The following is a 23,128-nucleotide window of genomic DNA, read 5'->3' as shown; positions in this document are numbered from 1 at the left end:
GCATTCAAAAACTGAAAAGAAAAACAGAAATCATCTTTTTTTTTTCCCTAGGAGCCAGTAAGTATTCTTTCCCTTAATTTATTTACAAACTCCATAAAAAAATGGCAATGAAGAATTTAGGACTGCTTCCCATATAAGAGAGCAGTTTTTACTAAAATCATTTGGAGACTAGCAGATGTTTAATTAAACCAAAATAGCCATTTGTACAACAGATGTATTTGCAAACCTTTGAAAACAATGCAAAAGAGTAATTTATGTGATAATGATTTTTTTAAAAAAGTAAGACCTTTTTATTTTCACAAGATAAAATAATAAAAGGGACTTTTTATACATTTAAAACTATGCTTGAAGTACACAAAAATAAATTTAGTATACATCAGTAGCAAGTCTTATTTTGTACAAGTTACAGTATGCTCATAAAAAAAATAAAACCCCCTGACATTACATTTCTGTGCTGGCAAATATATTTTCTGAAGCAAAGGCACTTTGAAAACCCAATATGGTTTGGTTCATTAAGTTTGCAAAGTACAAACAATTTTACAAACATATGATTATATTGAAGAATGTCAATAATGTGACATTACATACAAAACAGATTTCCTTTTTTAAACTTTTTTTCCTTTTCTAATAACACTGGTTTGTGGGGAATGAGCTGTGGTTTTAGTAGCTTCAGGCAGAGAAGACATTACCAATGATCACAGGCCCACAATCTGAATTTTTACTGAAATAAAGATATGATAGTAGAAAAGAAAGAAAAAGAAACCCTTAAAAGAAAATAGTTTGGAAAGAGAGGGCACAAAAAACAAGACCAAAAGTCCAGGACAAATCCTGTGAATTTTGGCTCCTTAGAAGAGAACTCCTCCACTAGACCTTAAAAGACGTGACTATTTGGTCTTCTTCATCTTGGGTTGTTGTAGTGGTGATGGCTCTATTTTATAAAAGACTAGGACACAATGTTTTAGATTGTACAGTACCAGAAAACTTTGGTCCAAAGAGCACAATTTCTGATGATTCATTACATGGCAGCAAAGTCAATCTGTACATAAAGTTGTCTTACTCCAGCCTGAAAAAATGTAAAAGAGAAAATCATTGAAAAACAGAACATGACAACAATGTCATATAATTTACAAAGCAGTAAGTAAAATCCTATTTGTGCATAGGTTCTAAGGGATGGGTTGTTGTTGTTGTTGTGTTTGTCCTTCATTTCCAAAGAAGACCATGACGTCAGAGAAATGATGACATGACTTGCACTTGACTTTGTTTCAAGTGAGGGAGGGCTGTGCAGGTCACCAGCCTCACTTTCTCCTCCTGAGCCATCTGGGTCCAATGACTTGATATTCATCAGGTTGACTAGAGATGGCCCAGGATGCACCATGAGACCCTGGCCCTTTCAGGCTAATGTCCTATCACATTCTCACTCTCAGTGAGATACACTCATTCAATGAAGAGGCTTCTTTAAGTTACTCAAAGGACAGCCCTTTAAAAAAAAAAAATCAAACTGGGAGAGGAAGACACCTAAGATTCCTGGGTAAAAGAGAAACAATTCCTATTTAGTTATTACATTCACTCTGTGCAAGGTAGGTGGGGACTTACTGTCCAGTCTACGAGCTCTACAGTGTAAGGGACGGGTAAGAACTATTAAATATATCGTAGAGAAGATTCTTGTTCACTCACAGACTTGGACCAGATGACCTCTGAGGTTCCTTTCACCTCTAGGATCCCATAAATAATCTGAGTGGAACAGCTCCCATGTCTTTGCAGATGATCCTTAGATCTATTTATCTAGCCCTAACCTCTTTTTTAACCTTATCTTCTAAGAGGAATATTAACCTGGATATGTATAACTTATACCTACATATATATATACATATTAATATACATATGTATTATTTATAATACACATATGTATATGTACATATATAACATGTATATATAACAATGTATTTAAGATATACAATACATATATTTATAATACATGTATAATGCTATATATTACATATATGTGTATGTATTATATGTATAACAAAAGACAAATATCGTGCATTCTTTGAATGTCACCATAAAGTTCCCCTGGCCCCCAGTAACTGTAATAGGATTAACCTTAAAAGCCTTCACAATAAGATCAGGAATGAAACAAGGTTGCCCATTATCACTAATACTATTTAATACTGTATTAGAAACACTAACAATAGCAATAATAGAAGAAAAAAATTTAAGGAATCAGAATGAATGAGGCAATAAAACTATTTCTTTTTGCATATAACATGATGATATATTTGGAAAATCCTAGAGATTCAACCTAAAAAGCTAGCTCAAACAATAATTTTAGCAAAGTAGAAGGATATAAAATAAACCCACGTAAATTCTCAGCATTCCTATATAATACCTACAAAGCCCTGCAATGAGAGATTTTAAGAGATGCCCCATTTAAAAGCATAGGCTTTTTAAAATGATGATAGTCATTTCACAAGCAAGAACTTCACTGAACTGTTATAGAATTCAGAGTCTCCATCAGGAGAGGTTTTGGTAGACATAAAGTCTATTTGGCATCTGAGAATTCCCTTACAATCCTTTCTCTGGGGGACTAACGGGGAAGTGAATATTTTTACGATTCTAGCAATACCACAGGGTCATAGTGTTTTACCTTTATAAATTCATATACTATGTCACTTGGTGTACATTTTTATATTATTAACATTGATTCATTGTCTATATTTTCTTGAAGTATAATGTAAATTCCTTATTTAATGATATAATGCATTTTTATTTTTGACATGTAGAATGATTACAACTAGTGCTTCTTAAATTCACCTGATGCTGAATAAGTTCTGCTTTGGTTTCTCATTTTGATTCAGTGTGTCTTTGCTGTTTTAGAGAGGTTCCTCATAAAAAACAGATTGTGAGGTTTCGTTTTCTTATCCATTTTGTCACTGTCCTTTAATCGGACTGTTTATAGTCCATTCACATTTAAAATTAAGAGAGCTAGGCTTCTGTTCTCCTCCACTCTGTTTCTTCAGTAATAAGTTTTTATTGATGTTTTTAATCATTACAGTTTTCCCCAGTAGGCCTCTCCTTCCCAGAAAGCTAATACCTATAGCAAATAGCATTTATAAACACAAAAGAAAAAAAGGGAAAAAATCAGTATAATATATTGATAAATTAAAAGTTCCAAAAAGACATGCAATGTATAACATTTGTGGACCTCACAGTTTGGTGGTGTCCTCTCATATTTCTTCATTTGAGTCATGACTGACCTTTATAATTTTATTACATTCATTTTTGACTTCTGTGTATGTGTGTAATTGCTCTTTCCATTTACACTTCTACAGTCAATAAGTATACTGTTTCCTTGGCTCTCCTTCCTTCATTCTGCATCAGTACATGCAGATCACTCCAAGTTTCTCTATTCATCACATTCATAATTTCTTACAGCACTATAATATTTCATTACACTCATGTCAGTTTTTTTAAGCTATTCCCCAGCTGATGGTCATCTACATTATTTGCAATTTCTTGTTATCACAAAAAAGTGCTGCTATAAACATTTTGGTGTATGCAAGGACTTGCTTCTTATACTGGGGTATAAGCCCAGTAATGAAGTCTCTGGTTCAAGGATTATGGACATTTTCATCATTTAATTTATCCAAGTTTAAACTGCTTTCCAAAGCAGGTGTACTATGTCACAGCTCCATCCACAATGTATCAGTGTGCCTATCATTCCACAAACCCTCTGACATGGACTATTTGATACTTTACCCTCTTTGCCCATTTGTAGGGAATGAGGTGACACCTCCATTTCTCTTATTACTAGTGATTTAGAGCACTTTTCCATGTAGTTGTATATACTTGCAATTTTTCTTTTGAGAACTGTTGCTCATATCCTTTAAGTACTTATCTATTGGGGAATGCTTACTGGTATTATATATGCAGATTTCCACCCTCACCCCTGTCTCCTTGTGCGTATTGAGAAAACATCCTTTAGTCTCTCTGCTATCACTGTCTTTGGCTACTGAGCTCATCACTCCCACAATGTTGTTGTTGGGGGTACAAGATATAAATGATCTCCTGGGATTTTTTTCTAAGAATGTTTTGATCACCTCTTTAGTACTGAACACTCCCCCCCTCCCCCCCTTTTTTTTCCGTTTCAGGTTAAGCTCAGAAATGCAGAGGAAGAAACCCTGGGCTGCACTCTGACCTCCACTGCTCTTGGAAATACACTATTCTATCCCTTCCTGCATTTTCTGGTCTCAGGTTATTCAAATTTACCTTTCCTTTGTACTGGAAAGTCTTTCTCCTGGCCACTTGCAGAATGTATTTTTTCCCCTCAATAGAATTGTTCAATTTAATCCCTACATATCAAGTTTGAAGCCTTGGGTTTTTTCCAAAGGTAATCATGAATTATTTCAATTGGCATTTTCTGAATTCATAAGTTCTGAGCAGTTTTTGCTTGTATTACTTCTTGCACTATGTTACTGCCTTCTGCTCTTCTTCTTCCAGACTGTCTTTCAGTCCTGTAAACTTGCAGTCCTAATCAGCTGTCTTCGCTTTGGCTTCTTCAGTGAGATTCTCCATAATATAGTCAAGCTTTTCCATTCTGCTAATTGTTTCTGCTGTGCAAATCATAAATACTACTAATAATTCTCATTTTTCCTCCACATTTACTTCTCCAGGTTTCAAGTTCCACTTATATCTTTATACATGTGTATTTTTCCCCTTAACAATAAAATTTACTTTTTTACACCATAAATTGGTCTTTCTCCTTTTAGAAAATAACCTCTAAAAGTAGAGTAATTAACTTCATTGCTTATTCTTTACTTGACAATTGTACCAATTTACTTCCCTTCAGTTTCTAGGGCATAAACACCACAAATGCTTCTCTTTTGTTAAAGATTCATCTTCTTGTTAACAATTAGTTTCTGGAGCACAGGGTATATTGTTCCTGATTGAAGGTGGAGCACCTTTGCTTTCCAGGATATAATATTCCATCCACTCTTGTGAGTAGACTCTCCTCAATGCAGAATAATACTGTATAATTTTAATTTCCTTTCCTTTATATTTGAAAGTTTTTCTTCTGGACATGTAGTCGATTTGTTGTTTATCACTAAAACTCTTATATTTAGCCACTGCAAAATCTAAAAAGTTTTTTGTTTTATTTCGTGGAAGCGATCTGTGGATTTTCTTAATTAGGGCTTGCTTTTTCTGTATTCAGAAGTTTGGGGCAAAAGCACAGAGTGTTTTGATTTATTATATTATTCTGAGACCTATGATCTTTAATTGGCATTTGTGCACCTTGTGTTCAAAGACAAACTGTTTTAGCTCCTATAAAGTTCATATGTTCTTTTAATGTTGCTTTCCTTTTGTTTCTCTAGTTCCAGATTTTCCTTCACATTAATATCTGTGAATGTGTATTCTGAATCTGTAATCTCTCTCATTTCTTTAGAGACTTTCCATGGTGGATTCATTTTTCTTTTCTTATTCTGCTAATTGCTTTTTAAAAAATCTGCAGTTAGAGCTCAATATTGTGAACTATGTTGATTACCAATTTCTTCTAAGAAGAAATTTTATTTCTTTTTTGAACCATTCTTTTGTTTCTTTGTTGTTCCACAGGATTCTCTATTTCTTCATGAACGGATTCACACTCCTTTATCTTATAATATATGTTAAGAGAGTTTTGTAATCTCTTTGAGGATTTAGTACTCATCATCCTTCTTTCTGGTTTTTAGGATCCTTTCTACAGCTTGATCTATTGATGCTTTGGGTTTTTATTAAAGGTAACTGGTCCTCGTGTAATCTTTGGTTCATTATCTTTCACTTTTAATATTCTCTTGTTACTTGTTTTCCAAGTATCTACTTTTTGTCGGTAGACATTACACTAAATATTAAACTGCAAAGCTGCCGCAGCCTTCTAAAGAACTGAAAGATAAAAAGTTCACCAGCCTGGATCCCTGTCTGAAGTAACTTTTGGGAAGACAGGCTAGCCCCAACTGAGTTTCAGTCCTCTTTCCTTGAAGTCTAGTACAATCACATATAGTGATCCCTGTTCTCAGTAGTTCTTTGGTTCTCCTTTCATTTTTCTTGCTGGATTGAATCAATGTTTGTACATTTTTGGTGGCTGGGAGAGGGCAAAGAGAGTGTTTCAACAAGACTCCTGTAGTTCTGTAGCTAGAGTCAGGTCCTCAGATGAAAGACAGAATATTTTTAACCTCACCCTTTCTTCTTCACATGGCTGGGCACTCACTTTCTGCCAGTTATTATGGGACTGCAGATAGGGAGAAGGTGTGGTACGCTAGCAAAGGCTCTGGTGTGTGTGATGGTAGGTGGGCTCCAGGCATAATGCCACAAATTTACTTTGTGTCTCTATCAGAGATGCATGGAATTGACAGAGAAAGGGCACTGACAGAGTGCGTGAATGAATAAAACTCTCCAGTATCAAGAAGGATTTTACCTTAGTAGGGTTCTCTCCCTTTTCCTGTGGATTAATCTCTGCATACATGTGTGTGTTTATGTGTATTAGAGGTGGGGGTGGGGAGGGAGCAGGGAATGGTTCTCCTTTGGGCATAGGGTAACAGGGTTCAAGGAGTCTAGAGAAAATGACTAATCAGCTTACTGACTGACCAGATATCCCAGCAACTTCAAGCGCTTTTTTTTAAAATGAACAAACAACAAATGCACATTGGGATCTTACTGTCTCTATATCTTTCATTCAATTGTGTGGTAAAGATTAAGTCTACTGTGGAAGACTGCTTGTGAAAATCTTCATGTACCCTACTAATGCCCTCATCAAAAATGACTAGGCATGTGTTATGTTGATAATGATCATAAAACTTTCATATAAATAGGAAAATAAGCATATAGGTTGGTAGCTACTGAAGTTCTCTCATTCAATTTTATTAAGTGTTAATAAGGTGTAAGGGTTTTCCATGCTTTTGGTATCTTCCTCTCCTTCAGGTAACTAAATGCCCCCCAAATTGTCAACCTCAGCACAGGTCTCCTCTATGTGCACTTGTTGTAATCTACGTGATTTTCCTGACTTTGTTCTCTTTACTGCCATTTCTACCAATAATCATATAAAGGACTGTGATATAAGAGTCCCAACTGTGATGGCTCCATTGTCCTGGATAGTGAAGATAATTTATTAGCCAGTTAACAGTTAACAAGCTTTCAGTACATGCTTATTATGTGTCAGACATTTTGCTAAGTGCTGGGAAAACAAAGAAGGGCAAAGATAACACTTGTTCTTAAGGAGCTGAGATTCATTCTCTCTCTCTCCCTTTTCTTTCTTGCAAGGCAATTGAGGTTAATTGACTTGCCCCGGGTCACACAGCTCGTAAGTAAGTATCTAAAGCAAGATTTGAACTCTGATCCTCCTGACTCCAGGCCCATTGCTCTATCCACCATGCCACTTAGCTGCCCCTAGACCTGACATTCTAATGGAGGAGCCACAACATGAAAACAACTAATTTCAAAGGGTATATATTGGTATTAAGAACCAGGAAAAACCTTCCAGAAGGTGGGATTTTAGCTGGTATTTAAAGAAAGCCAGCAAAGCCAAAAGACAGGGGTGAAAAAAGAGAGAATTCTAGCATAGAATTCACAAGCAGAGAATTTCACAGTAAGTGAAAAAGCATGGAATGAGGAAATAGAGTGTTTTGCTGGAGGTACAGCAAGGAGGCCAGTATCACTGGATGACAGTCAAAAAAATAATATATATAAAATGTGCAGCGTATAGTAGGCACCACATAAATGCTTATTCCCTTTCCTCCACACCTTCTCCTTCCCCTATATAGCATCTGTAAGGGAGGAAAATGTAAGAAGAATGCAAATGTAGGAAGGGGCCAGGTAGTGAAGGATTTTAAAAGTCACATATAAGATTTTATATTTGCTTTTAAAGGTAATATGGAGTTTCATAAGTTGGAGGAAAGAAAGGGTGACATGGTCAGATCTGTGTATTAAGAAGATGACTTTGGTAGATACATGGAAGATGGACTGAAATGTAGAGAAACTTGTGGGGAGAGACTAACCAGAAGACTACTGCAATGATCCACGTATGAAGGGATGAGGGCCTATATCAGAATGACAGAGATGTTGCAAAGGAAGAATCCATAGGACTTGGTAACAGTTTGGATAATGTAAGGTGAGAGAGGGTTAAAAAGTAAAAGATGACAAGTTAATGAGGCTACCACCATTTAACATATTAATAAACTTTAGACAGAGAACTTAAAGAACTGGCCTAATGCCATGAGCCTACCAAGTATCAGGAAGAGGATCTAAACCCAATCCAAATTCAGCATTCTACTCAATACACTATGCTGCCTCACACTGATCCATTTAAAAAGTAGCCCATTTGTCTTCCTGTCAAAACATGTTTTTATAATGTTTATGGTAACAAAACTAAACCTGGACTTGGTGAATATATTTTCATAATATAATTTCCTTGAGTACTGCAAATCTAAGAATTAAACAAAACTTTCTACAAAGTATATACTACAAAGAGTCCCCCACAATCAGCAGTTGTATCAGGAAAATACATGATGTTCAGCTGATATATGTAACAAATAAAAATAATTTCAAGACTCTACCAATAATAAAGAACAGCCATACCTGAGTAAAAATATTGTGAGTTTGGCTTAAAATCCACCTTGAATCAGCATCAGGTGCTACTACTAATTTCAGGGTCCCAACATAAACATCAGAGCAAAGAGTCCAAAAATGCTGCTCTTGTAAATGGTAAACTCCTTGCAACTGCAGAACCTAGAATATAAAGTGTAGATACAATCATTATCAGCTATGCAGGAACTGCTAGACTTTATCAGAAGAATAAAGCCCTGCCCCCTAGGAATATTTCTAAAATGAAATGTAAATGGAATAGGTATCACATGTCATATCAAGTCATATTTTCACAAAAGTACTATCATATGAATTTATTAAAATTTACTCAATGTTAATATCTATATTTCTCTGGACAAAACATGGAAAACACTCCTAAATGCTTTATAAGAAGAACAAGACAAAGACATGATGCAGAAGCTACATTAAATATTAATTATGACAACTCCTGAGTACTCAGGTTACTCATATGATCTACAGAAATTGTTTATTCTCAAACTGGTTTTCCCCTAAAACCAACTTGATTGGAGACTTCCCTCCTCTACAGCATCATGATAATGAGAAATGATATATATTATCCTGACCAACTCAATATATTAGGAAGTAAATCTTACTAAGCATTTTAGTAATCCTCAAGGGCAGAAAATTTTTAGATTCATAGCACCTAAACAATGCTATGCTCAAAATAAAAATTTGTTCAAAGTGATTTTAACTTATATATGTATAATAAATTTTTTACAGTCTGTATGGCTCTGTATGTGTATGGCTAACCAGCTCATTGGAACTTTAAATTTGGGTCAAGAAAATATAATTAAATAGTTGTTTCTGTTCCCACGAAGCACCTTCAAATATACTGTTTCATTTAATCTTCACCACGTACCTTAGATAAGCAGGACAAGTACTATAATTCTCACTTTACAGATGAGAAAACTAAAGCCCAAGGAGACTGAATGATAATATAATCTTAGAGAAGTAAGATATAAGAGTGTTGGCTAAAACTATGACTACTAGGTTAGTTGCCTTCTCTCTCTGGAAGCAGACAGCTACATACTCCACTCACCACCTTACTTCATCATCTCAAATATAATGTATTTACATTATTTTTCAGAAAATATATATCAATGTTGTTACGGTAATTAAGGGGGTAAGAAAATGGATCCAGAGAAATAAGGGTGAAGGTAGGGTGGAGCTGAAGAGCTGTGGACTTAGGCCCAAGAAGCATGGGCCTCAATAGCATCTATTTATTTATTAATTTATTTTTATGGTGCTGATTTTAAATAGTTTATATTCTCCAGGACAACAACTGCATTTCAACAATTGTTTATAGTACTGATAAAGTGCAATGTTCACTTCTCTCCCTCTGAATTCAAGTATTCAGAACGCCCAGATATACACTGTAGCTTAAATGTTAGTTTTAAATAGCTACTGCCTTGGCTACAAATTTTGAGTCCTTCAATTTTTGAAAAGCTGTCTGGAATGCTCTTTCTTCTGTTAGTTATTCCACCTCTTCAATGGTGGGTCCAGAAGAAGCACCTCCAGATGGGGCTGTTCCACCCCCTACGAATCCAGGCATGCCTCCTGGCATGGCCCCTTGCACTCTGGTACAGCTTGGTAATGATGGGGTTGCAGACCTTCTCCAATTCTTTCTGCTGATGCTCAAATTCTTCCTTCTCAGCAGTCTGGTTCTTATCCAGCCAGTTGATTATTTCATTACGTTTGTCAAGGATCTTCTGTTTGTCTTCATCACCCATTTTGCCTTGCAGTTTTTCATCCTCCATGGTAGCCTTCATGTTGAAAGCATAACATTCAAGAGAATTCTTGGAAGACACCTTGTCTCTCTGCTTCTTATCCTCAGCCTTGCATTTCTCAGCCTCCTGGACCATATGCTCAATGTCTTCCTTGCTCAGATATCCTTTATCATTGGTGATGGTGATCTTGTTCTCCTTGCCTGTGCTCTTATCTATAGCAGAAACTTTGAGAATGCCATTAGCATCAATGTCAAATGTTACTTCAATCTGAGGAACATTCCTGTGAGCTCAAATCTGCCAAGCAGCTTGTTATCCTTTGTCACTGCCCTTTCACCTTCATAAACCTGAATAAGTACACCAGGTTGGTTGTCCGAATAGGTGGTAAAGGTCTGTCTGCTTGGTGGAGATGGTGGTATTACGTTTGATCAGAACAGTCATAACTCCACCAGCAGTTTCAATTCCAAGGGAAAGAGGAGTCACATCCAACAGCAACAAGTCCTGCACATTCTCAGATTTATCTCCAGACAAAATGGCAGCCTGGACAGCTGCACCATAAGCAACAGCCTCATCAGGACTGACACTCTTGTTGAGCTCCTTGCCATTGAAGAAGTCTTGCAGAAGCTTCTGGATTTGGGGAATTCAAGTGGAACCACCCACCAGGACGATGTCATGAATCTGTGATTTATTTAGTTTCGCATCTCTTAAGGCCTTTTCCACAGGGTCCAGGGCGCCATGGAAGAGACCAGCATTCAGCTCTTCGAAACAGGCTCGAGTGATGGATGTACAGAAGTCAATACCTTCATACAGAGAGCCAATCTCAACACTGGCCTGGGTACTACAAGAGAGGGTGTGCTTTGCACATTCACAAGCGGTGAAAAGATGGCAAACAGCCCTCTCGTTGTCACTGATGTCCTTCTTGTGCTTTCGCTTGAACTCGGCAATGAAATGGTTGACCATATGGTTGTTAAAGTCCTCCCCACACAAGTGGGTGTCCACAGCCATGGACTTGTCCTCAAAGATGCCTTCTTCAATGGTAAGAATGGAGACATCAAAAGTACCACCTCTAAGGTCAAAGATCAACACGTTCTCTGGGCACCAACCTTTTTGTCTAAGCCAAAAGCAATAGCAGCAGCAGTTGGATTGCTGATGATGTGGAGCACACTGTGACCAGTGATGGTTCCAGCATCTTCAGTGGCCTGACATTGGGAATCATTGAAATAGGTTGGTACTGTGACTATGAAATTTGTGACAGTCTTCCCAAGGTAAGCTTCAGCAATTTCTTTCATCTTGGTCAAGACCATAGAAGATACTTCTTCTGGACAGAAACTTTTGGTCTACCCTTTGTACTCCATTTGGATCTTAGGCCTGCCTGTGTCATTCACCACTGTAAAAGGCCAGTGCTTCATGTCTGACTGTACAACTGCATCATCAAATCTGCGACCAATCAGATGTCTGGCATCAAAAACTGTGTTGGAAGGGTTCACTGCAACCTGATTCCTTGCAGCATCATCGACTAAACGTTCTGTGTTGGTGAAGGTGACATAGCTGGGGGTGGTCCTGTTTCCTTGGTCATTAGCAATGATCTCCACTTTCCCATGTTGGAAGACTCCCACACAGGAGTAAGTAGTGCCAAGATCAATGCCAAGTGTGGGTCCCTTTGACATGGTTGCTGGAGAGTCAGGGGGTCGTAGCTGACCACCGTGGAGAAAGAAGGGCTGCTGCTGCGCTGAGTAGACCCCACAACAGTATTTAGAAATAATAACTTTGCTAGCTTTAGCTTTATCATTTATAAATGTACATCCTCATTATTTTGAACATATTTTCCCCAGAACTAACAGTATAGATACAATTAATCATTGAAAGAGAGATTCAGTAGAATTCAGAGAATATCGAAAAGAGTAAACCAGCAAGGACCAGGTAAGAGTAACAAGAAGATGAACGAAGGCACTGACAAACAAGTACAATAAAACTTGACAGGATCCAAGTTTACTCCTGGAGTTTAGACTGGGCATGTACAACCCTATGCCAATATACAGCAATAATATTGTGTTTAAGATAAAAACAACAGGGGGCGGAGCCAAGATGGCGGAGTAGAAAGACACACATACACATAGCTCCGAACCCACAACCCATAGAACATCTACAAATAAGTAACTCACGGCGAATTCTGCACCCAGAGGCCACAGAACGTTGGAGCGAGGGAGATTTCTGTTCCAGAGAGACCTGCAAACCTCTCGCAAAGGTCCTTCGCGCCGCGGACTGGGCGCCGGGACTGGGAGCTGAGTACAGCCCTGCCGTGGCTGCGGCACCGAGAGAAGCAGATCCAAGCGGGCTTCAGGGACGAGATCTCCAGCAGCCGCGCAGGTCCCTCCACCCACAGGTGACAGGGGTCGGTGAGAGGGTCTCTTTGGCGGGTTGAGAGGGGAGTGGGGTGCCCCCATAACTCAGGCCCCCTCAGAAGGCAACAGCAGAGGCGAGAGCAGACCGGGGCTCCCCAAGCAGGCAGGAGCCTGGATCCATTGTTGAAGGTCTCTGCATAAACCCCCTGAGGGAACTGAGCCCATGAGGCAGCCCTGCCCCGACCTGAGCACCAGAACTTAATCTCACATTGAATAGCAGCCCTGCCCCCGCCCAAAGCACTAAGGCTGGGAAGCAGCATTTGATTCTCAGACCCCAAGCGCGGGCTGGGAGGATCCGGAGGCGAGGTGGGTGTGAGGAGAATATTCAGAGCCCAAGTCACTGGCTGGGAAAATGCCCAGAAAAGGGAAAAAAACCAAGACTATTGAGGGTTACTTTCTTGGTGAGCAGGTTTCTCCTCCCCTCCCTTCTGATGAGGAACAGCGGTGCTCACCATCAGGGGAAGACACGGAAGTCAGTGCTTCTACATCCCAGCCCACTCAATGGGATCGGTTCTGGGAAAAGGTCTTAAAGAGCCCAAACAATTTTCAAAATCATGATAGAGAGGTGGAGGAAAAACTGGGAAGAGTAATAAAAGACTTGCAAGCAAAGTATGAACAACAAATCAGCACCCTGCTAAAGGAGACCCAGAAAAATGCAGAAGAAAATAACACCCTGAAAAATAGGCTAACTCAATTGGCAAAGGAGGTTCAAGAAGCCAAGGAGGAGGAGAATGCTTTCAAAAGCATTATTAGCCAAATGGAAAAGGAGATTCAAAAGCTCACTGAAGAAAATAATTATTTCAAAATTAGAATGGAACAGATGGAGGATAACGACTTTATGAGAAACCAAGAAATCACAAAACAAAACCAAAAGAATGAAAAAATGGAAGATAATGTGAAATATCTCATTGGAAAAACAACTGACCTGGAGAATACATCCAGGAGAGACAATTTAAAAATTATGGGCCTACCTGAAAGCCATGATCAAAAAAAGAGCCTAGACATCATCTTTCATGAAATTATCAAGGAAAACTGCCCTGAGATTCTAGAACCAGAGGGCAAAATAAGTATTCAAGGAATCCACAGATCACTGCTTGTAAGAGATCCAAAAAGAGAAACTCCTAGGAACATTGTGGCCAAATTCCAGAGTTCCCAGGTCAAGGAGAAAATATTGCAAGCAGCTAGAAAGAAACAATTCAAGTATTGTGGAAATACAATCAGGATAACACAAGATGTAGCAGCTTCCACATTAAGGGATCGAAGGGCGTGGAATACAACATTCCAGAAGTCAAAGGAACTAGGACTAAAACCAAGAATCACCTACCCAGCAAAACTGAATATAATACTTCAGGGGAAAAATTGGTCTTTCAATGAAATAGAGGATTTTCAAGCATTCTTGATGAAAAGACCAGAGCTGAAAAGAAAATTTGACTTTCAAACACAAGAATGAAGAGAAGCATGAAAAAGTAAATAGCAAAGAGAAGTCATAAGGGACTTTACAAAAGTTGAACTGTTTACATTCCTACATGGAAAGACAATATTTGTAACTCTTGAAACTATTCAGCATCTGGGTACAGGGTGGGATAACACACACACACATGCACACGCACACGCACACACACATAGAGACAGAGTGCACAGAGTGAATTGAAGAGGATGGGGATCATATCTTAAAAAAAAAAAAATGAAATCAAGCAGTAAGAGAGAAATATATTGGGAGGAGAAAGGGAGAAATGGAATGGGTCAAATTATCTCTCATAAAAGAGGCAAGCAAAAGACTTTTTAGTGAAGGGAAAAAGAGGGGAGGTAAGAGAAAAACATGAAGTTTACTCTCATCACATTCCACTAAAGGAAGGAATAAAATGCACAGTCATTTTGGTATGAAAACCTATCTTACAATACAGGAAAGTGGGGGATAAGGGGATAAGCAGGGTGGGGGGGAGGATGGAAGGGAGGGCAGTGGGAGGAGGGAGCAATTTGAGGTCAACACTCATGGGGAGGGACAGGATCAAAAGAGAGAACAGAAGTAATGGGGGACAGGATAGGATGGAGGGAAATATAATTAGTTCTTACACAACACTACTATTGTGGAAGTCATTTGCAAAACTACACAGATCTGGCCTATATTGAATTGCTTGCCTTCCAAAGGGAAGGGGTGGGGAGGGAGGGAGGGCAGATTGGCAGACAGGGGCAATTAGAACGCTTGGTGTTTTGGGGTGGGGGGAGGGGACAAAAGGGGAGAAAATGTGGAACCCAAAATTTTGTGAAAATGAATGTTAAAAGTTAAATAAATTAATAAAAAATAAAATAAAAAAAATAAAAAAGATAAAAACAACAGTAGAGTAATACAGCAGAGTAGAGTAATAAATCAGTGGACTTGAAATCAAGCCATCTGGATGGGAAACCCATATCTACTACTTATCAGCTATATCAGTATATTATCACTTGACATATTTAGGCCTGTTACTTCAGTTTTAAACTGAGGATGTAGGATTAAAGAATTTCTTAAATCCCTCCTAGTTCTAAATAAGTATGGTCCAATCAACATAACCTAAAATCACAATCACTTTTTTGATAGTCACATCACAGTGCTGACTGATACTAAGATTGCAATTTGCTGAAGCTCCTGGGTTTTTTCCACATAAATTGCTTACTGTCAACACATCCCGCATCCTCTACTATTATAGCTCTAAATTTATGAAACCAAGTTTAAGACCTCACATATATCCCAGTTAAATTTGATCTTATTAGCTTCAGCCCACAATTTCAACCTGTTGAGATTTTTGTATATCTCAATTCTTCAGTAGCATTTTTTCAGTTTTATATGAAATGCAAGTTTTCTAAATTTTTCAAATTTTAAGAGTATGCAATATCTCATTTTCTTCTTCAAATGCTGCTTAAAAGATATTCACTTTATGATCATTCATTTTCCATTTTCTGTAAGGCAGAGTTGGCTCAGACCTTACATGAGTCAAGTGTGTGGTACAGTGAAGATTTGTAGATTTTGATTCTAGGGATCTGAGTTCAAAACCCAACTCTGCCATGTACTACCTGTGCAAACCTGGACAAGTTATTTAGCTTCTCTGTACCTCAGTTGTTTCATATGTACAATGAAGGGATTAAACAAGATGATAAAGTACAAACCAAGTAATCTAAAGTACAAGTGTACTCTAAACTCTAAATCTATGATCCTATGATCCTGTGATCCTGAAAAGTGTTACAGGCAAAATAAAGTTTGACTTTGCCTCTGGGGAAAAGCAGAATCCTAATGTTTTCTTGCTATTCATGAATTAAAGGTCCATTCCTTTTAGAATTAATGTCAACATTTTTCAGATTCCACATTTTGAGTGGATGATTGCTCAGTCGTTTTAGTCATGTCTAACTCTTTGGGGTTTTTTTTGCCAAAGATACTATAGTAGCTTGCCATTTCCTTCTCTAGTTCACTTTACAGATGAAGATGGGAGGTAAGTACGATTACATGACTTGCCAGGGTCATACATCCTTCTTAAGAAGGATCTTTACATAAATTTGAGGACAACATCCACAATTCAACAAACAGTTCAAATAAGCAAATATTTATTAGGTAAGACAGTGGGCTAGCAGCTGAAAAGACAATCTCTACCCTTAAGACATTTGTATTATTAATCTATTATGCAATACTCAGCTTTAAGATTTTTTTAAAATGTTCCATTATTCTAACAAAATAAGAAATAAGCTCAGAGTTCCAGTTCCAGTATATTTCACAAAATTTTCTTTTTATTTTTAAATTTTTAATCTGTTCTGAGTTTAATGGCCATCAGTCATGATTCAATCCTGGAACTTAAAAAAACACTATATCCAAGTACATGCTGACCAAAAATTCAATACTTAAAAAACAAACATACTACAAACCTCAGGAGTTTGGATCTTCATAGAACTCCGAGGTGTGGAAGTTTTACAACTTACCCTCTGATAGCACTGAGGCAGAGAACTTTCCAGTGATGGTGGTGTTCGTTGCATCAATATTCCAACGGATTCTCTTAACAGAGGAATAACACTAAAGGAAAAAAGATGATAAATTAGCTACAACAACACTGTCAAAATACATTATCATTTCCTATAATGAAAAACAACTATACATACACATATGCAGTTTTTTTTATTACAATGAACAAATGTCCAATATTCACTGTTTCAAACTTCTTCAAGTAACCAGGAAAGTATTCTCTAAGGTACATTCTAAACAACTAGAGAACAAATCCAGACCAATGTTGCTTTAAGAATGTAAAATATATTCAATTCTCAAGTTTGTGAAAAATTAATAATACATTAGAATCAAACAAATTTATTTTTAGGACTATGATTTAATGCATCTGTAATGAAGCAGATTTTCAATTAAAAAATTAAAAAATGAACAATGCTACGGAGACACACCATGGCAGTTGGTTCTTAATATTTAATAAGTGCCCATATATACAACAATATACTAGAAACCTAAATAAGTAAGAGCTATCCTATCCACTAAAATATTTTTTAAAAAAAAGACTAGCATAGTAAACAAGTCATTTTTACATAAAACAGTTAAGTAACAGTGTGACAAAGGGTCAAAACGAGTGAAAGGAAAGTAAGTGCCAAATTCACTTCTAATGCTTTTAAGCTGGTATGGCTTAAACTCCCTTGAAGTAGAGTCCAAAAAGGAAAAGAAAAAACCTACAGAACCTGTCTATTGTCTTAAGCCTGCTGAGACCCCAAGGCCCAACTAATGAAGATGGACACCACTATCCCAAGGCAAGGTCTGACCTAGATAGATACCATAAGAATTCAGGAAATAGTTGTCTTAATGTGGCTTGGGTTAGTAAAAAAAAAAAAAAGTCTTTTTCTTGGGTTAAAACTGGGTCTTAAAGGATATGGACAGTGAGAAAGGGGAAAGACGTGCATGTCAGTTCAGTTAAAATAGTTTGAGCAAAGGCCTACAGACAGGAATATGCATGTCTTCCAGAAATATAATGAAATGATGATGATGATAAAATTAATAAAACAGATATCCCCATCATCCTGTCAGCTACTGGAGTTGTTCCAAAGATACTTTCAAAGCTTATATAAGATTTATGTTCAAGTACAAAAAGCAGTCATTTTGTCTAACTGTACAGTGTCCACAGAACATTAAAGATAAAACAGTAATAGGACAATAGTGACCTTTCCAAGACTATTTCTACTTGATTTTCTCTGAACTCAGAAGAGATGAACGAGATAATAACACCTTCTCAAAGAAACAGCAAAGACTGACAAGAGGTATGCAATCTTATTCCTCAACTAAAACTACTCTCTGAAAACTTAAAAAAAATTGATCTCATTTGCCATATCTGGTACTCTTTTTCCAGTCTTCATCCTTCTCAGTCTATCTGCTACATTTGGCAGTGTTGACCATCCTCTCCTCCTAGAACTCTTTCCTGTCTTCTTTTTGATGACACAACTCTCTCTTGGTTCTTTAACTATCTGACAGCTACTTCTCATCCACCTTTGCTGGTTCAACATCCATCACACCCCCTAACTTGGGGTGTTCCCCAAAGTTCTGTCATAGACCCTACTCTCCTCCTTCTCTACAAACTCTAGACAAATTTTATAGCTCTAATGGTTAAGTTATAAGCAAGAGACAGGAAATACTGAGTGCTGCTGCTCTCCATGACACCAGCAAATAGATCATGATTCTATCTTCCATAAATTTACCTAAATCCTTCTTGTGAATTATTTTCAATTACAGCAAATGGAATTTCCTAGGTTGAAGAACTTCATGTTTGCTACCCTCAGTGCAAAGGGGAGGATGTAAATGGTAGGTTAGTAAATAGGTAGTGATACCAACAAAAGACATCAATAAAATATTTCCTTAAAATACGCAGGGGAAAAAGATACAAGTAAAGAGCCAAGTAAATATAGCAGCTTTGTTACTTACCTTGTATATGTGTAGAAACGCACATACAGATATATGTATTCATGTTTATATAACATTTACCATAAACCAACTATACATAAGGGAAGTACACAGTTTCTTATAGGAAGACTTCCATTTTGTATTTATTGATGATATAAGTTCAAAATGAAATATTTTAAAATAAGAAATTATATCTCCTTTTACTCTGTTTTAAAATTTGTTATAAAATTCCAATTTTCAACGAATAACCACTAGTCCTAGTGGAGACTAGTTGAGACTCAGTCTCAACATTGGTAAATAATTCATATGATTTATCTGCGGAAATTTTCTTAAGAGTTAGAAGTGATCATTCAATCATATTCAGACATATTACTACAATATATTTATAGCCAAGAATAGCAACCACCTTGCTGAAGCACAAGGATGCATCATATTATTTCTTTGGCTGCAGCTTTGCAAATTAGTAAGAATTTCAACTGTGCAATATGGAATAGAATCTGCAACTAGGTCATAAGACTGTGGGGGAACCAGGGATGTATTTGATAAATCATGTAGTGCAAACCAGTTCAGAACCTTTTTCTACTTCTATAGTAACTGAAATGGCCATTTCAAAAATTTTTAAATGTTTAAAAATTGGGGGGTTTTGCTTTTAAAATTAAGTCCCTGTTTTTGAAGACACATAGAGATAATATGAGAATCATAAAACAGCATTTTCATGGTTTCATCTAGCCATAATGAAAAGATCTATGAAAAATGGCAAGCTTTGCAAATTCCTGATGTTTGCAAAGGTTTACAGTCTAATCCAAGTCTAAACAATAAACATTTGGAAACTATTAGTGGTTCTCTTCTCTGGTCAACTACCCCGGTTTTAAAAGTAAAAATAAAAGCTTTTTGCTGATTAAAAAAAAAAGGAATTTCATAAGGTGAATAAATTCCCAGTAAAACAGAATGAGTTCATTCTTCAAAAGCTATTGACATCACTATCTATTCCCTTTGGATAAATCTCTAATTTAAACCACTTATTCATTGAGAAATATCTTTTGGTCTTAGCTATGTCAATATATTCTTTCAATATATCCATCAATCTATTAGCTATAGATAAACCTGGATATCAAACTATTCACAGTGCTATATTAATAATAATAGTTAACATTTGGCTTACAAAGAACTATATTGATCTATATAGAAAAAAACGTATCTATATAAAATATATTTATATCTATAAATGTATCTTTCTTGATCCTCATAACAACTTTGCAAAGTGGGTACTATTATACAATAATACAAATAAAGTAAAGTTCTGAGAGGTTAAGTGATTTGCTTAGGATCAAACAACTATTTTTTCTTCCATTCAATAGTTTCTTTTATTATTCAAACATAACTGATTTTGTAAATGCAAAATTTTTTATTTCTTATCAAATGAGAGTTGTTTATTTTGCTTTTTATGATATCCTATAAGCCACAGATTACAGATATAGTGCTAGAAAGTCCTTAGAGGCCATGTAATCCAACCCTGTCATTTTTCAGGTAAAGAAGCTGAAGTTCATAGAGATTAAGTGATTTGTACAAGATCACATGGGCAGTAAATAGATATGAGATCTGAAACAAGTTTCTCAGACCCTAGATGATCTACTACCCTTTCCACTGTACCATACTTTCATTTGACAGGAATTGTCCCCCTAGCTGTGGTTGTGAAAGGAACTACTTTCCCTTCCTTCATTTTATTAAGATGGAATTTGTATATTCTGGTCCCAGATTCATCAGGAGTTTGTTGTGTTATATGGTTTAAGATGCTGGTCTAAGCCTAATTTCTGCTAAACTGCTTTCCAAATTTCTCAGTAGTTCTTGTCAGACAACAAGCACTTCTGGAGCAATATATACTTGGAGATTTACCAAGCATGAGCTAATATGTTTTTTGGAATCTGTTATCAGGTCTTACTGCAATAACTTACTTTTCTATTTTTTAACTAGCATAATCATAGAATGAATGCTCGAAAAGACATCAGAGTGACATAATCTAGTACATACTCCTTGTTATTACATAAAGATACTGAGGTCCAGAAAAGTTAAACGACTTACCCAGACTATACATCTGGTCAATGGAAGAATCAGAATTGGAACTCAGGTGCTCTGACTCAACATTAACACTCTTTCCACTATGCCATACAGTATGCAAAATAGTTTTGCTGGTTCCTGATTTGAAATGTAGTTTGAAAAAGTTTTCCTAGTTTGCCTTTTTACAGGTAAGGGAGATTTTATATTGGAAAGGCCACTGTTTGTTAAATGATGTGAATCACTAATAGCCAGCTTTCATAAACTTACTAAGTAGAAATGGGAAGAAACAATGGCTCCTAGGAATTTATTCAAATTTATTTTCAGTCAATTTCAAATTATTTAGTGATTTTGGTAAGTCTGTCATTGAAAGATGATATCATTTCAACTACAGATAAGAATCCAGATATGGTATTTATTCTAAACCAAAAACTTGCCTGATTAATAAAGTAACCAATGGTCCAGTTCAACAATCCAAATCTTAATGGAAAGAAAGCCAGGTGATAAGAGCAGCCCATTCTCAGAAAAACCTCTGAGTATTTCAAAGCTACAGCTTCAACCAAATAAATGTCTAAAATTCAAGGTAAAGATCTAGTAACAAAAGTAGACCCCAAAAGATCTTATTCTTCTTTCAAGCATAGGCAACAGAGTTATATTTAGACAGTAACACACCCTGTCTTATGGTTTAATACTCTAGTACACACAGTCAAATTTTTATTATTCATGCTAATGAAGGAGCACAAAAGTACAAAGCAGGGAAAAACCCAAAAAACTTTAATCCAGTACTCCCTTTCCAGTCAAGGAGGATGGAGAAAGAAAGGATTCAGGAACCAATGAAGTTTTATTTCCTTTTCAACACCTTCTTGACCCCAGACAAAATACAAAGTATCATTATATTTGTAATAAGAAATCAGTGAAGCCTGGAAATATGATTATATGATCTCCATGATATCTAGATAAGCTATGGCAGGGACAGGAAATGAAAAAAGAGGGGAGGTACGAAGAAGACGTTTGGAAAAAACAGATATGAAGACGGAGTATCTGTCTTAGACAAATTAGATAAAACAGCAGGACTGAGATCATGGAAGCTGTCATTGGAAAGAAACGAAAAAGGATTTTCAAAGCTAGTGAACATGGGGAGAGGATCTCAAAAAGTGTTGGAGGTGGAGAAAAGGGAAAGAGACTAGAACTGGAAGAAGAGAAAGATAAAGAAGTGCTGAGAGTCAACAAACAAGGTATGGATAACACAAAGACTATTCAAAGAGTGATTTAGTTAATCTTGGAGTCAATAAATATGAACTGTGCCAGACAAAACAGTATACCTGTCACTGACCTAACCCTGTGTACTCTTTGCCCTGAGATTTCCTCCAACTGCTAAAGTAGTTTTGCATTTTAAATGGCTGACTGAGTTTGTGTCGTTCTGAAGAAGAAGAAAAAATAGCAGAAAAAGAGTACTAGAAGGAAGAAAAACAGAAGAATCTCAAAAATGTAGCCTAAAGCAAATGAAACTGATTATCTTAGATTATATGACTAAAACTATGGAGGGTTTCCTGCTGGGAAAATCATGATACAGTGGACAAAACTGCTGCTAGGCTTAAGGATATAGAGATGACCTGTGTGTTCTTGGGAAAAATACTCAATTTTTCTGCACCTCAATTTCTTTAAATGTAAAATAAGGATAAAACTTACTTGTACTACCTGCCTCGAAATTGCTCGGAATTGCTTTATGAACTTTAGAGATTTCAAAATACTATAGAAATGTGGAGAGGCAGTCAGACTGTTCAGTCATTTTTCAGTCATATCCAACTCTTCATGACCCCATTTGGGGTTTTCTCAGTAAAAATACTGGGGGTGGTTTGCCAGTGCCTTCTCCAGGTTCACAGAGCTAGTACCTGGATTTTAACTCCGGAAGATTAGTCTTCCTGACTTGAGGCCCAGAACTCTATCCACTGTGCCCTCTAGATGCCCTCTACCACAGCACACAGTAGATTGAAAAGGTCAGGTTCAAGATCTGCTTCTGATACATTATTGATTGTGATGCCATGAGAAATTCACTTACATGCTTAATGATCCAGGCAACTCTCTATACTATTAGATACAAAGCAATTAGATACAAAGCAAATTCTTGATGGACAGTTTCCTCACAGGAATTTCTTTACACCAATGAAACCATAGGTCCAAATCAACTCCTCCCCCTTCCAAAAGAAAAAAACCCCTAAAAATGTCAGTAGCATACCAAAAGTACTTAGTCAATGTTTGGCATGAATGAACAGAAATGGCAAGATTCACTTCTCTAGACCTGAGAAATATGAGACTGGAGAAAGTATTCAGACTGGAACAGGTACCATATACCTCTTTTTATTTGACTTTATCTATTTGGTTAAGTATATAATCTTATTAATTAACAAACACAA

The 23,128-nt window shown here is 36.8% G+C and overlaps 1 protein-coding gene across 2 annotated transcripts in view; it reads right to left on the bottom strand.

Moving 5' to 3' along the window:
• Positions 1-266: 266 nt before the first annotated feature.
• Positions 267-23,128, bottom strand: part of SLC30A7 (solute carrier family 30 member 7) — an 82,848-nt gene continuing 59,986 nt past the window's right edge. For both annotated transcript variants that reach the window (XM_072644148.1, XM_072644147.1), the window contains exons 9-11: positions 16,700-16,790; positions 8,602-8,751; positions 267-1,063 (exon numbers count right to left, since the gene is read on the bottom strand). In XM_072644148.1, coding sequence (XP_072500249.1) covers positions 1,016-1,063; positions 8,602-8,751; positions 16,700-16,790 — 289 coding nt within the window. In that variant the 3' untranslated portion in view covers positions 267-1,015. The remainder of the gene's footprint in view (positions 1,064-8,601; positions 8,752-16,699; positions 16,791-23,128) is intronic.

Source organism: Notamacropus eugenii, chromosome 2 (genome assembly GCF_028372415.1).
Source record: "Notamacropus eugenii isolate mMacEug1 chromosome 2, mMacEug1.pri_v2, whole genome shotgun sequence".
NCBI lineage: Eukaryota > Metazoa > Chordata > Mammalia > Diprotodontia > Macropodidae > Notamacropus > Notamacropus eugenii.
Note: the sequence above shows the minus strand (reverse complement) of the source record. Positions and strands in the feature narration are given on the sequence as shown.